Consider the following 12,236-nt stretch of genomic DNA (forward strand, 5'->3'; position numbering starts at 1 on the left):
AACATCAAAAGCCAGATCCAGGAAAGGATTCTTAGGCCACCTAGTTTCTCTAAGCAACAAGAAATGTATGCAGGGCTCTGCAGACCCAGGAGCCACACACATGAAGCACACAGGGCCACAGCCTGGGAATGCTGACAGCAGCCCATGACCGGGCTTCTTGCCAGCTTGCTCAGTCCGGCTGCTCTGGCTCTCCACTGGACTCCTGGACAGAAGGAAACAAGCCTCCAGGACCACCCAGAGGTGTCTCTCATCATCTCAAAACACTGAAACACAGAAAAGTCTGTAAGATTGTAATTTTCATTTTATTATTGTTTGTTAGCTGATTAATCAATTCTGCTTCCAATGACTTTTTTTGGCGGCTGGCTGGTATGGGGATCTGCACTGTAACCAACTGAGCTAACCGGCCAGCCCTCATTTACTTTATTTTAAAGGGACTGATTGCTACACTGAATAAAATCATAATTAAATTACATTATGGGTCCTATTAATATTTGATTATTTTCTACATAGAAACATGAGAAAAGTTTAAAATGCAATTTCATTTGATTCAGCCTTGACTGTAATTGAGAACTCTGTGAAGAGGAGAAGCGGTGTCTATGGGTTGACTTCCCAGCAGCTGCTTAGTGGCAGAGTCCCAGTCTTTACCCAGCTCGAGCCGCTGGCAGACAGAAGGGTACTGTGCTTCAGTTCTTCTCACCCATTCACTTGCTTTCTTTATTTCCTCAAAAGCCCAGGGAATGTTCCTAGATTAAAAAAATAAATATTTTCATTGGTTTCAGACTATAATTACACGTGAAATGAAATGTGGTACTAAATCTATCACTTATCACACAGACTGATTTTATCAAAAGTTAAGATATTTAATAAATATCTTGACATCCATGAATGCTCTTCTACCAGTCTGACATGGAGCTTTGCTTATTCCATACATGTCGAGCGTCCTCCCGCTTGCCCTGGGCTTCAAAGGCTGCCCTGCAGCTCCGGGACAACTTGGGCTTCTTCTAGTCTCTGTGTATTTGTTTATGTCAGCCCTTTCCGCTCTCCTCCATATAAATCCTATCCATCTTCAAGCACAAACTCGAGTATTAATTTATAATCCAGGCTTCTGTTTCCCTCTCCTTTCTACTACCGGGAATTCTCACCCTGGTTAGTTACTTGCAGAGTACCTGAGAGTCACCCATGAAACGGGCATATATTTAATTGTGTCACATAAACCAGGAACAACTTACTAGTAAAATGTGCATAACATAAAAACTTCAAGTTTGTATCCACAAAATGATGTCGAATATTCAAGACTATTCGAGACTCAGAAAAATTCTGAGATTTTTCATTGATATTAATTAGCTACTCCATTAGTTTTGTCACCTGCTAGAACTAGTTATTGAACAACTGGCAGCATACGACAAAGCTTTTAGGGGTATTTTGGGAGGGGAGGACAACATTATGAAAATTCTCTTCATCTTCCTGATCTTTTTCTTACTTTTATTTTTTGGCAGCTGGCCGGTACAGGGATTGAACCCTGGACCTTGGCGTTATCAGCGCCACGCTCTAACCAACTCAGCTCACAGGCCGTCCATGCCAGATCTTCTTCCTGTGAACTGGGAGAGAACCTCTCAGTACAGCGTGGCTGCTGGGAGCGGGGTCCCAGTCCCGGCTCTGCAATCATCAGTGTTGGCTGTGATATTGTGCAGCTCTCATTCAACACTGGAAGTCTGTTTCCTCAATTATGATAATAATATGAGGTCTATGGGTTTATTGTGGGGATTAACGAACTCATGAATTTAACATGCTTACCAGTCCCTGGCACAGAGCAGGCACTCAGTAAATGTCAGGAGAATACTGTGATGAGATGAACACACTAAACGGTGAGCAGTCCCAAAGCAGTTAAAATACTCATATTTCCCAATGATTATTAATCTACTCCTAGCTACCAACTAACTACTTAAAAGCAACCAAATTGATTTTCACATTTTCACCAGTTCAGCTGGCCTCCCTTCAGTCCCACTGGCCTCTGAATTTTTTGACTGGCCATTCAACTAATAAGAAAATCTTGCTCATAAACCCCACGTAATGTGCTACTACATTAATGTTATGCATATCTTGAAAAAAATATATAGGGAAAATTTTTTTAAATATGCAATAAACAGGAAATTATAAATATTTAAAATAGTTTGTTTTATTTATTAAACTGTCAACAAACTATTTTGTTCTCACAATAGCAGTAATATAGTACGAGCAATGTGATAAAATATGCTGCATTTTTGAAAATCTTCATTTAATATTTTGTGATATTGCAATTCAAACGTAGGTTTGAAGTTATTAATATTTGTTCTAATGGCCATTGTAGAAGAAGTACCTCTTTGGAAGTGCCTATTAAGTCAAATGCTAATTTTTTAGTTCTATCCATTAGTTGTTCAAAGTGTTTTTCTTGATATTTACTTAATATCAAGAAAAATTGCCATCTTTCTCAATGAGTTGTTTTGACAAACTAATGAGAAGGTGTTTTTTTTAAAATGGAAGTATAAATGACATATAGCAAAATGCTCAATTAAGAATTTTCTGAGTACCTGTTTTGTGTTTGATGCTGTTGGGAATACAGAACTTAATCAGTTCTTTGTGAGAGGGTAGAAACAGTTCTACTTATTTTCACTTCATCTATTTAAATATGTATCTCTAAGAGACAAGAACTTTTTCTTAAATATGACACATAAAAATAGTTATCAGGCTGGCTGATTGGCTCAGCTGATTAGAGCATAGTGTTGCTGCTCAAAATAGTTATCAATAGTTTTTTAATATCACAAAATATCCAGGTAATGTACAATTGTCCCTGATAGTCTCTTTTTTTTAATGCAGTGGGTTTTGTTCAAATCAGGATCCAAACAAGGTCTCCCCACTGCTTTTGGCTGATACATCTTCTAAGGTTTATGTACAGGTTCCACCTTTCCTGTTTTTTTCTATTGCCACTTATTCCCCTCATTCCAGACATTGCTGGAATGGTGTAATTTAACAGGTTCCTCTATTCTCTGACCTAATTCAAGTTTAGGACCCAAGGGGTCTTATTTAACTTTTTATTTTATTTTATTATTTAAAAGATGACTGGTAAGGGGATCTTAACCCTTGACTTGGTGTTGTCAGCACCATGCTCTCCCAAGTGAGCCATGGGCCAGCCCTTATTTAACTTTTTTGATTTTATATATCTTAGTTCCTAACAATATTAATATCTATCTTCCAAAATAACAAAATCAAAAGTACTACTAACAGCATGGTTACTCACAGTGAGGTTTCTTTGTAATTGTTTTTATCCTTAGGTGCTACCCCACTCGGGAGATATAGTGAAATTACTATGTTTTAAAGTCACTTAAAACAAGTCCTCTTTGGGTGGTTAAGCAACCAACTTAATCCACAATTAGCGTTGTTTCACTTTGCTTTCTGTCTTAAGGGATGACTTATTTATCGATTTGATTTTAAATTTTATTCATTTTATGTAAAACATTTACATAGTTCCAAAGTCAAAACTGTAAAACAAGGTACATTAGGAGAAACTTGGCTTCCACCTTTGTTGCATGCATACACTGTTTCCTCCTCCTTCCCCCATAGGAAATAATATTTTTATTAATTTTATTAGTTTTCCTCTTATCTTGCCTTGGAAAGAACATAAGTCTGGTCAGTTAGCTCAATTGGTTAGGGAACAGCCTTATAGCACCAAGGTCAAGGGTTTGATACCCTGTACTGGCCAGCCACCAAAATAAATAAATTAAAAATAAAAGAACATAAGCAAATTATATATGCATGCATGTGCATGCACACACAGACATATGAGGGTACTTCAAAAAGTCCATGGAAAAATGGAATTAAAAGATAAGTGAATCTTTCCACAAACTTTTTTTTATACTTCTGGAGTCTCTTATTGATTACCTATAGTTCAGTTACCAGATACAGCACCAGCAAAAAACAAAGGACCGCTTACAGAGCTTACTGTTTCCACCTAAAATGACCTGTTGTCTTTTTGACTGACTCTTCCCATGGCATTTCTTTCCCAACTCTATAGATCCATAATCATGGATGAGGACAGCTTTACTGGTAAGAGATTTTAGACTAAGGCACAGCTCCAGAAACAAGCTAGTCTCCTCTGACTCTTCAGTATCGGTCACTACCAGGAAACTTGGGGGCAACCAGGTCCAAAGGTTGTTGCATTTCATAACTGTCATGAACCCCAGAATCCTCACTCGTCAGAATCTTCCTGGAATCTTCATCTGGCACAGCTGAGATGAGAACACAATTGTCCTGAAAGATCTTGTTCCCTTCAGCTAGTGCTCAGAATCAAAGCTCTGACAAGCCTTTGGTCCTGATACTGATGCCTACGTTTCAGAGCAGTGACCCAAAGCACTGCCATGACCTGTGCCACGTGTGGCTGAATTTCCCCAGTACGGATGTCCAACCCATGCTCAACTGCCCTTCTACTCGGCCCTGGCAAGCTACCTCAAAAGCCTTATTCTGGTAATTACATGCAAGACCCCAATATTTCTGCTGCCCCATAGAAACATGCCGATTTTGATAAAGGTGTCTCACTATACCTGAGAAATGGCAGATACAATGGAACTGTATTTTCCCAAAATGTTTCAGATCAGTTACAGCAAACAGAACAGTGACTGACAAGGAAAACTGTCACTCTGGGCTCCTTTTTGACTGCAGCAGCTATGTGGAAGCACCTGCAGCTTTGATAAGGGCCAGCCATGAACTTCTTGAAGACCTTGTATATGGGGCAGGGGCACCCTGGCCATGTCCCTCACCATGGGCAAAGGAGTCTGTAGGGACAAGAGAATGTGCCTACCAAGCACACATATCCTCTTTTCTAGACCCTTGAACCCCCGCCACTCCCTCACCAGATTGCCCTGAGCCCACTTCCAGGGTCTTCCCTGGGTCTGTTCTGAGTCTGATTGTGCTGCCACATCACCAGGTCCACGGGGTGACCAAGGGTGGGCATTTGTGTGTGGCACGGGTGGTGTGTTGATGGGTGCGACAGCATCTTCAGGTGGGCAGTCTAGGCCTCTTACAGTGTGGGAGGTCAGCCGAAGGCTTGATTTGAACCTGGTCTTCCAGGTGGTTGTGAAGTTGTATTTGCTAAGGTCAGAACATACAGTTTGCTAGTTTGATTTATGACTTTTAAATACTTAGACATGTAATAGGTGAGTTTCCATTTGTATTCTTTTTTGGTTTTGTTTTCTTATTTTTTTTTTTTTGGCAGCTGGCCGGTACAGGGATTGAACCCTGGACCTTGGTGGTATCAGCACCATGCTCTAACCAACTGAGCAAACCAGCCAACCTCTCCATTTGAATTCTTGTCCCAGCCCCTGCAATTGTTGGGAACAGGCCTGGCCCCGTATTGTGTATCTTCCAAGGGCACATAGGATCGACATACTATAGTGAAATGTGCCAAACCAAGATCCAAAAGATTTGGGCTCCTGTGTCAGCTACACTTAAACCCTCTGAGCCCCAGCATCCTGCGCAGCCCAAGGCAAAAATACTGTCAGCCCTGCCTACCCCCAGGAGAGCAGGCAAGCTGCTACCTGTGAACAAATTCTCTTTGTACTTACAAAGTAGTGTATACATGTAAGATAATTCCGTGTAGCTTCCTGTAAGGTATATCTAATAAATGGGTGAAAATATGTTAGTTGCTTATTATTATAGTTAAAGCCACCTGGAAATGGAAGCATCATCCAATTTCATCAGTGATTTGAAGACTATTCCCTCTTGTTCCAACCTGGTACGAAGGAACTGCAGGACCAGCAGCGTGGCGATCAGGTCCAGCAGACACTCTCTTCCTTTTATACCTAAAGGGAGAAAACTCCTTTAAGTCTGTTGGAAACTCTGCGTCTTAAATTGTACCCATTTATAAATTTTCCGTTAAAGAATTATAATACTATTATTACTATTAAACAATAATACATTAGCAGATCATAAAACTGTATTATTCCTCAAGGTCCTTAATTAGCTTGCTATTTAAATAAAAAGTGAGGATGATTGGAATGTGGACCTATCGTATTATCCTGAAGGTTGTTAGGAAACTGAACTGTATGCAGAACGCTGCTCAGTACCATTTTCAATAAACAGAGAGGCACAAGGTACGAGGAAAGAAATTCAGTTTCTGGACTCCTACTACAAATAGCTCAGAAGAGTAGACCTAGATATACAGCAGATAAACAACAGATATGACCAGTTATACCAGTGTATCAAATTATTTCTGGTGATTAGTACCCACAGGTAATCGGTGTTATTAATCCAAATCAAGATATCTTACTATATTATGGGCTGGCCAGTTATCTCAGTTGGTTAGAATGTGGTGCTGATAACACCAAGATCTAAGGTTTGATCCCTGTACTGGCCAATCACTACAAAAAAAAAAGTTGAAAGTTGTTATATTGTGAAAATATATACTTGGTCTGGCAAACAACTCCTAAGATCCTTAGAATCTCCAAAGTGCTGTCTTTTTGTAGGCTAATACGTTGGCTTATGGCTGGCAACTACTAGGTAGCTTCAGGATGGGGGCTGGTCACAGGAAAGCCTAAGACAGGACCTTCAGTCCCACCCCCAACCTCTGGGGAGAGAAGAGGGGGTGAGGGTTAAGTTGTTCACCAGAGGCCAGTGGTTTAATCAGTCATGCCTTTGTAATGAAGCCTCCATAAAAACCCAAGAGGCTGGGCTGAGCCCGTGGCTCACTCGGGAGAGTGTGGCGCTGGGAGCGCCGAGGCCGCGGGTTCGGATCCCATATAGGGATGGCCGGTTTGCTCACTGGGTGAGCGTGGTGCTGACAACACCAAGTCAAGGGTTAAGATCCCCTTACCGGTCATCTTTTTAAAAAAAAAAAAAAAAAAAAAAAAAAAAAAAAAAACCCAAGAGGCTGGGGTTTGGAGAGCTTCCAGAGAGCCGAACACGTGGAGGTTCCTGGAGGGTGGCGCGCCCAGGAAGGGTAGTACCCCTTCCCCCATATCTCACCGTATGCATCTCTTTGTCTGTATCCTGGTAACAGTAAATAAGTGTTCCCTGAGTTCTGTGAGCCACTCAGACGGTAAAATTGAACCTGAGGAGGGGGCCGTGGGAACCCCAATTCATAGCCCGTGGTCAGAAGCCCAGGTAAAACAACCTGCAGCTAGTAATGGCATCAAAAGTGGGGGCAGTCCTGGGGACTGAGCCTGCAACCCGTGGGACCTGACGCCACCTTCAGGTAGACAGTGTCGGAGTTGAATTGGAGGGCATCTGCTGGAGAGCTGCTGGAGAGCTTGATGCCTGGTGTCAGAGAGTACCTGGGAGTACAGTGCGTTGTGAGAGTACAGTGCGGGAAACTGAACAGTTTGCGTGTTTTTTCCACTCACTCAAAAGTGAATGTTTACATATATCGAACTCAGAAATTAACAACCCATTTTAATTTTTTAAAAAATGCAAGTCTCATCTTTCAAACCATTTTATATAAAAAATTAGTTTTGAAATATTCTTATTTAATTCAGTTGCACATTTCATGAAACTAATTTTATTCAGACTTGCCATATCCATCTTCATCACCACAGCCCATTCCCAGGAAAGTCATCGTCACCTCCACCTGACATGTCTGACGGATGGCACTATTCGCATCACTACAACAGAGCCACTTTATGTTTTGTATGTATTTTAAGCATATGGAAAAGAGAATAATACAACAAATACCCCTATCCACTGCCCAGCTTATTATTCTCATTTTCCCACGTCTGCTTCAAAGTTCTCTTTTCTTTAAAAGAAAAAAGATATTATGAAGTTTAAGCCTCCTCATATATGTCCTCCAATCCATCTCCTACCCTTGACTTTTCAAAGGAGAGTACTATTCTGATTTTTGGACTTACATTCCCATGATGAACTGTTTTTGAAACTCGTCTTCAATAGTTTCATTAAAGAATATTCAGTGTTTGCAAGTTTTAATTCATATTCCCAGGAATTTAATTCATAGTCCCATACAGTATGTGGCTCACTCGGGAGAGTGCGGCACTGGTAGCGCTGAGGCCACGGGTTCAGATCCTATATAGGGATGGCCGGTGCGCTCACTGGTTGAGTGTGGTGCGGACCACACCCTGCCGAGGGTTGCGATCCCCTTACTGGTCATAGTCCCATACAGTAAATAAACTGGTATTAAATTTCTTTTCTTTCCTTTTTTAGGATTTCTGCCAGATAACTTCTGTAAGCATCCAACATCCAGAACTAAGTAAGGATATTTCAGGCTCAGTGCTTCCCTCAATTGACACTTTGTTATTCAAAATACAGTAATTCAGAGAGCACATTCTTATAATATCAAATATTCATGAAGACTTAAATGGTAAACACAAAAGGACCTGAACATGATATGCACATATCTGCACATACACCATTAATTTTAAATCACCGAGATAGCCAAAACTGCTCTTTAAATGAGAGGGCTTTTATTAAATGGCATAATTTTCTTAATACAGAAAAGGAGAACTGAATAAAATTTTAAAAACAATACAATAAGACCAATCCATTGTCCCACAAAAAAGTAACAAGAAACAAAGCAGTTTAATTTAGTGTGTTCTTTTTGTTTTTTGTTTTTTTTTTGAGTATTACATATAAAATATCAGGCAAATTTCCAAGTGATAATAATAAGCAACACATAATTCTATTCAAGAATATGATAATTATACACAGATAAAATGCCTAACTAGTGTATCAGAGTCATTTAAAAAATAAATTCAGAAGGGGAAGGAAAGATAAAAGAATGAAAGAAGAGGATAAAAGACAAAGTTAGGTACAGAGATATAAAAACAAGCCAGAGAAAAGAATCAGACAGCTGGAAGACTATGTAGAGGAAAAAAGGTAGAAATGCACACATAGAAGAATAACATGGATACATGGAGATACACAGAGAAATCCATGCAAAAAGCACATCCATAAGGAAATCCCATCTCTTGCTCTCTGTGACTGTTCTCCCCAGTTTTCCTCTTACTTCTCTGGCAATTCCTTCTCAGTCTCCTTGCCTTTTCCTATTCTGTCTGACCTAAAATACCGCTGGGCTCCCTGACCCTTCTCTGCCCTGGCTGCCCTTTCTTGGAGAGATCTCATCCAGAACCATGGCTTCAAATACCACTGACATACTGAGCTTGGCCTCATATAACAAACCATACATATTTCTCTAGGATGTCTAACAGGCAGCTCAAACTTTAAGTGTCAAAACACTTATTAATAACAAGATAACAGTAACTTGATTAGCATTTCTCAAGGCTCCTTCTACAGGTGATGTTTTCCCTTCCTAAGCGCAAGCCGACAAACCCTCCAACTCTCTCAACTGCCCACATCCAGTCTATCATCAAAGTCTGATGTCTCTTTCTTGAAATTGTATTTCAAATCTTCTCAAGTTAACATTTACATTTTTAAAAAACTAAGTATTGAGTAGATACAACAGACTATAATGTATTTGTAGGGTATAAATAGTATAACAAACACTCAAGTACCAACTGCCCATTTATTTATTAATTTTAAAATTGCAGTAAAATGCACATACTTAAAATTTACCGTTTTAACCATTTTTAAGTGTTCAGTGCTATTAAGTACACTCATTGTTGTACTACCATCAGCACCATCTATCTCCTGAACTCTTTATCTTGCAAAACTGAAACTCTGTACTCATTAAACAATAACTCCCCAGTCCCTAACCCCCCAGCCTCTGGCAACCACCATTCTATTGTTGCTATGAATTTGACTACTCTAGGTACCTCATATAAGTGGAATTATACATTATTTATTATTTTGTGACTGGCTTATTTCACTTAACATACTGTCCTCAAGGTTCATCCACAGGAAAGCCTGTGTCAGGATTTCCTCCCTTTTTGAGGCTGAACATTTCATGGTATAAGTACCACATTTTGTTTATCCTTTCATTTGTCAATGGACACTTGGATTTCTTCTACTTTTTAGATACTGCAAATAATGTTGCTATAAACAGGAGTATACAAATATCTCTTTGAGTCCCTGCTTTGAGTTCTTTCCAGTATATACTCAGAAGTGGAACTGCTGCATCATATGGCAATTCTATTTTTAATTTTTCAAGGAACTGCCATGTCATTTTCCGTAGTGGTCATACAGTTTTACATTCCCACCAACAGTCCACAATGGCCCCAGTTTCTCCACACCCTTACCAACACTGTTATTTTTTCTTTCTTTCTTTCTTTTTTTTTTTTGGATAGTAGCCATCCTGATGTGTGTAAGGTAGTATCCAATGACCCACCAATTCAAGAAATAGTACATAATAATTACCTTGAAAGTGTCCTGTGAATTGGGTCACAATCCTTTTTCCTTCTGCTTCCTCTCAGAGATAACCATTCAAGGTTCGTACCTCTAAGCAGGATATTCTTTATATGTGTTATAAACATTTTATCCCAGTTCGTAGCATGTCTTTTTCACATTTGTAATTTTTTTTTTAAAAATTATGAATTTTATGTGGCATGGGTTGTGTTTTTTGTATTAAGAAATTCCTCTCTTGAAAGATAAATCAAATGTGTCAAAATGTTAACATCTGGGCAATTGGGGTGCATGTAGATGGTATATTTACAACTTTTCTGCAAGTTTAAAATTATTTCAAAATAAAGTATTTCAAAAAATCCTCCCTATCCTAGAATCATAGAGCTACTTTCCTATATTTTCTTCTAAAAGTTTTATAGTTTGTGTTTCACACTTAAGTCTTCAATCTATTTGGAAGTGATTTTTGAGTATAGTGTGAGGAAAAGGGTCAAACTGTACTTTTTTTCCTTATTGTCTGGTTGTCCTTGCACCATTGACTGAAAATTCCATCTTTTTACCACTGATTTTTTGTTGTTGTTGTTATGGCCACCTTGATGGGTGTGAAGTGGTATCTCACTGTGGTTTTTATTTGCATTTCCCTGATGACTAGTGAAGCTGAGCATTGTTTTCATGTCTTTATGAGCTATTTGTATACCTTCTTTGGAGAAATGTCTATTCAGATTCTTTGCCCATCTTTAAGTTGGGTTATTTGTCTTTTTAGTTTTACTTTTTAAAATTAAATGTTTAGATAGAAAATTATTTTCTCAATGTAGAAATGAAGGAAAACCTCACAAACTAAATTTAAAGTCAATGGATAAGGAGCAAATTTAACACTCAAAATTAACATCCTTAATACAAAAAGAGCTCTTAAAAATAAATTAGAAAAATCTAAGCAAAAATTTGGTGAAGGACATGAGCACATAAGTCACACACCCCAAAGAAACACATGTGGCTAATAAGTACATTCTAAGATGTTGATGCAGGAGGGTGGGACAGGCCCTTGGCTCCGATCTCATGACCCCTGGTGGCTGGCTCCTTTGCTTCTCTGGTTGTGGGTGGGGCTGGGGCTTGAGGCCCACGGCCCCCATCTCAGGACCTTGGGTCGCTGGCTCTGTTGCTTGCCTGGTTGTTGTCTTTTTACTTTTGAGTTATATTCTTTTTATATGTTCTGGATATCAGTCCCTTATCAGATATGTTAACTTGCAAATATTTTCTCCCATTTGTTGTGTTGTCTTTTCACTTTTCAATTGCAGCACAAAAGTTTTAATTTTGATAAAGTGCAGTTTGTCTGTTTTTCTTTTGTTCCTTGTTTTTGGTGTCATATCTAATAAACCATTGCCTGATCAAAGATCATGAAGATTTACTCCTGTTTTCTTCTAAGAGTTTTATAGTTTTATAACTCTTACATTTGTAAGGAAGGAGTCCAACTTCATTCTTTTGTATATGGATATCCAGTTGTCTCAGCACCATTTGTTTGTTGAAAAGGCAGTTCTTCCCCCCAATGAATTGCCTTGGCACCCCTGACAAAAATCAACTGTGCACAATGTAAAGGTTTATTTCTGGACTCTTAATTCTATTCCATTGATTTATTTATCTAGGTTTATGCCATTACCACATTGTCTTGATTACTGCAGCTTTGCTAAGTTTTGAAATTGAGGAGTATGAGTTCTCCTATTTTTTTTTTTTTCTTCAATTTTAGCCTTCTGAGTCTCTGCATTTCCATATGAGTTTTAGCATCAGCTTGTCAATTTCTGCAAAAAAAAGTAATCTGGGACTGCACTAAATCTATAGATCAATTTGGGAAGTATTATCATCTAACAATATTAAAACTTCCATTCTGTGGATATGAGATGTCTTTCCATTTATGTAGATCTTTAATTTTTCTCAGTAATGTTTTGTAGTTTTCAGTGTACAAGCTTTGC

At 38.9% G+C, this 12,236-nt stretch overlaps 1 protein-coding gene and 1 non-coding gene across 4 annotated transcripts in view; both read right to left on the reverse strand.

Moving 5' to 3' along the window:
- Positions 1-283: 283 nt before the first annotated feature.
- The window catches only part of PARP4 (poly(ADP-ribose) polymerase family member 4), a 114,186-nt gene continuing 102,233 nt past the window's right edge, over positions 284-12,236 (reverse strand). For 2 of the 3 annotated variants that reach the window (XM_063102621.1, XM_063102620.1), the window contains 2 exons: positions 5,699-5,831; positions 284-743 (listed from right to left, as the gene is read on the reverse strand). In XM_063102621.1, coding sequence (XP_062958691.1) covers positions 548-743; positions 5,699-5,831 — 329 coding nt within the window. In that variant the 3' untranslated portion in view covers positions 284-547. The remainder of the gene's footprint in view (positions 744-5,698; positions 5,832-12,236) is intronic. The other variant, XM_063102622.1, reaches the window with a different exon arrangement.
- LOC134382861 (small nucleolar RNA SNORA16B/SNORA16A family) lies at positions 4,598-4,732 on the reverse strand. The gene has a single exon (XR_010024123.1). It is a non-coding gene; the product is annotated as a small nucleolar RNA SNORA16B/SNORA16A family (small nucleolar RNA).

This window comes from Cynocephalus volans, chromosome 7 (genome assembly GCF_027409185.1).
Source record: "Cynocephalus volans isolate mCynVol1 chromosome 7, mCynVol1.pri, whole genome shotgun sequence".
NCBI classification, from domain to species: Eukaryota; Metazoa; Chordata; class Mammalia; order Dermoptera; family Cynocephalidae; genus Cynocephalus; species Cynocephalus volans.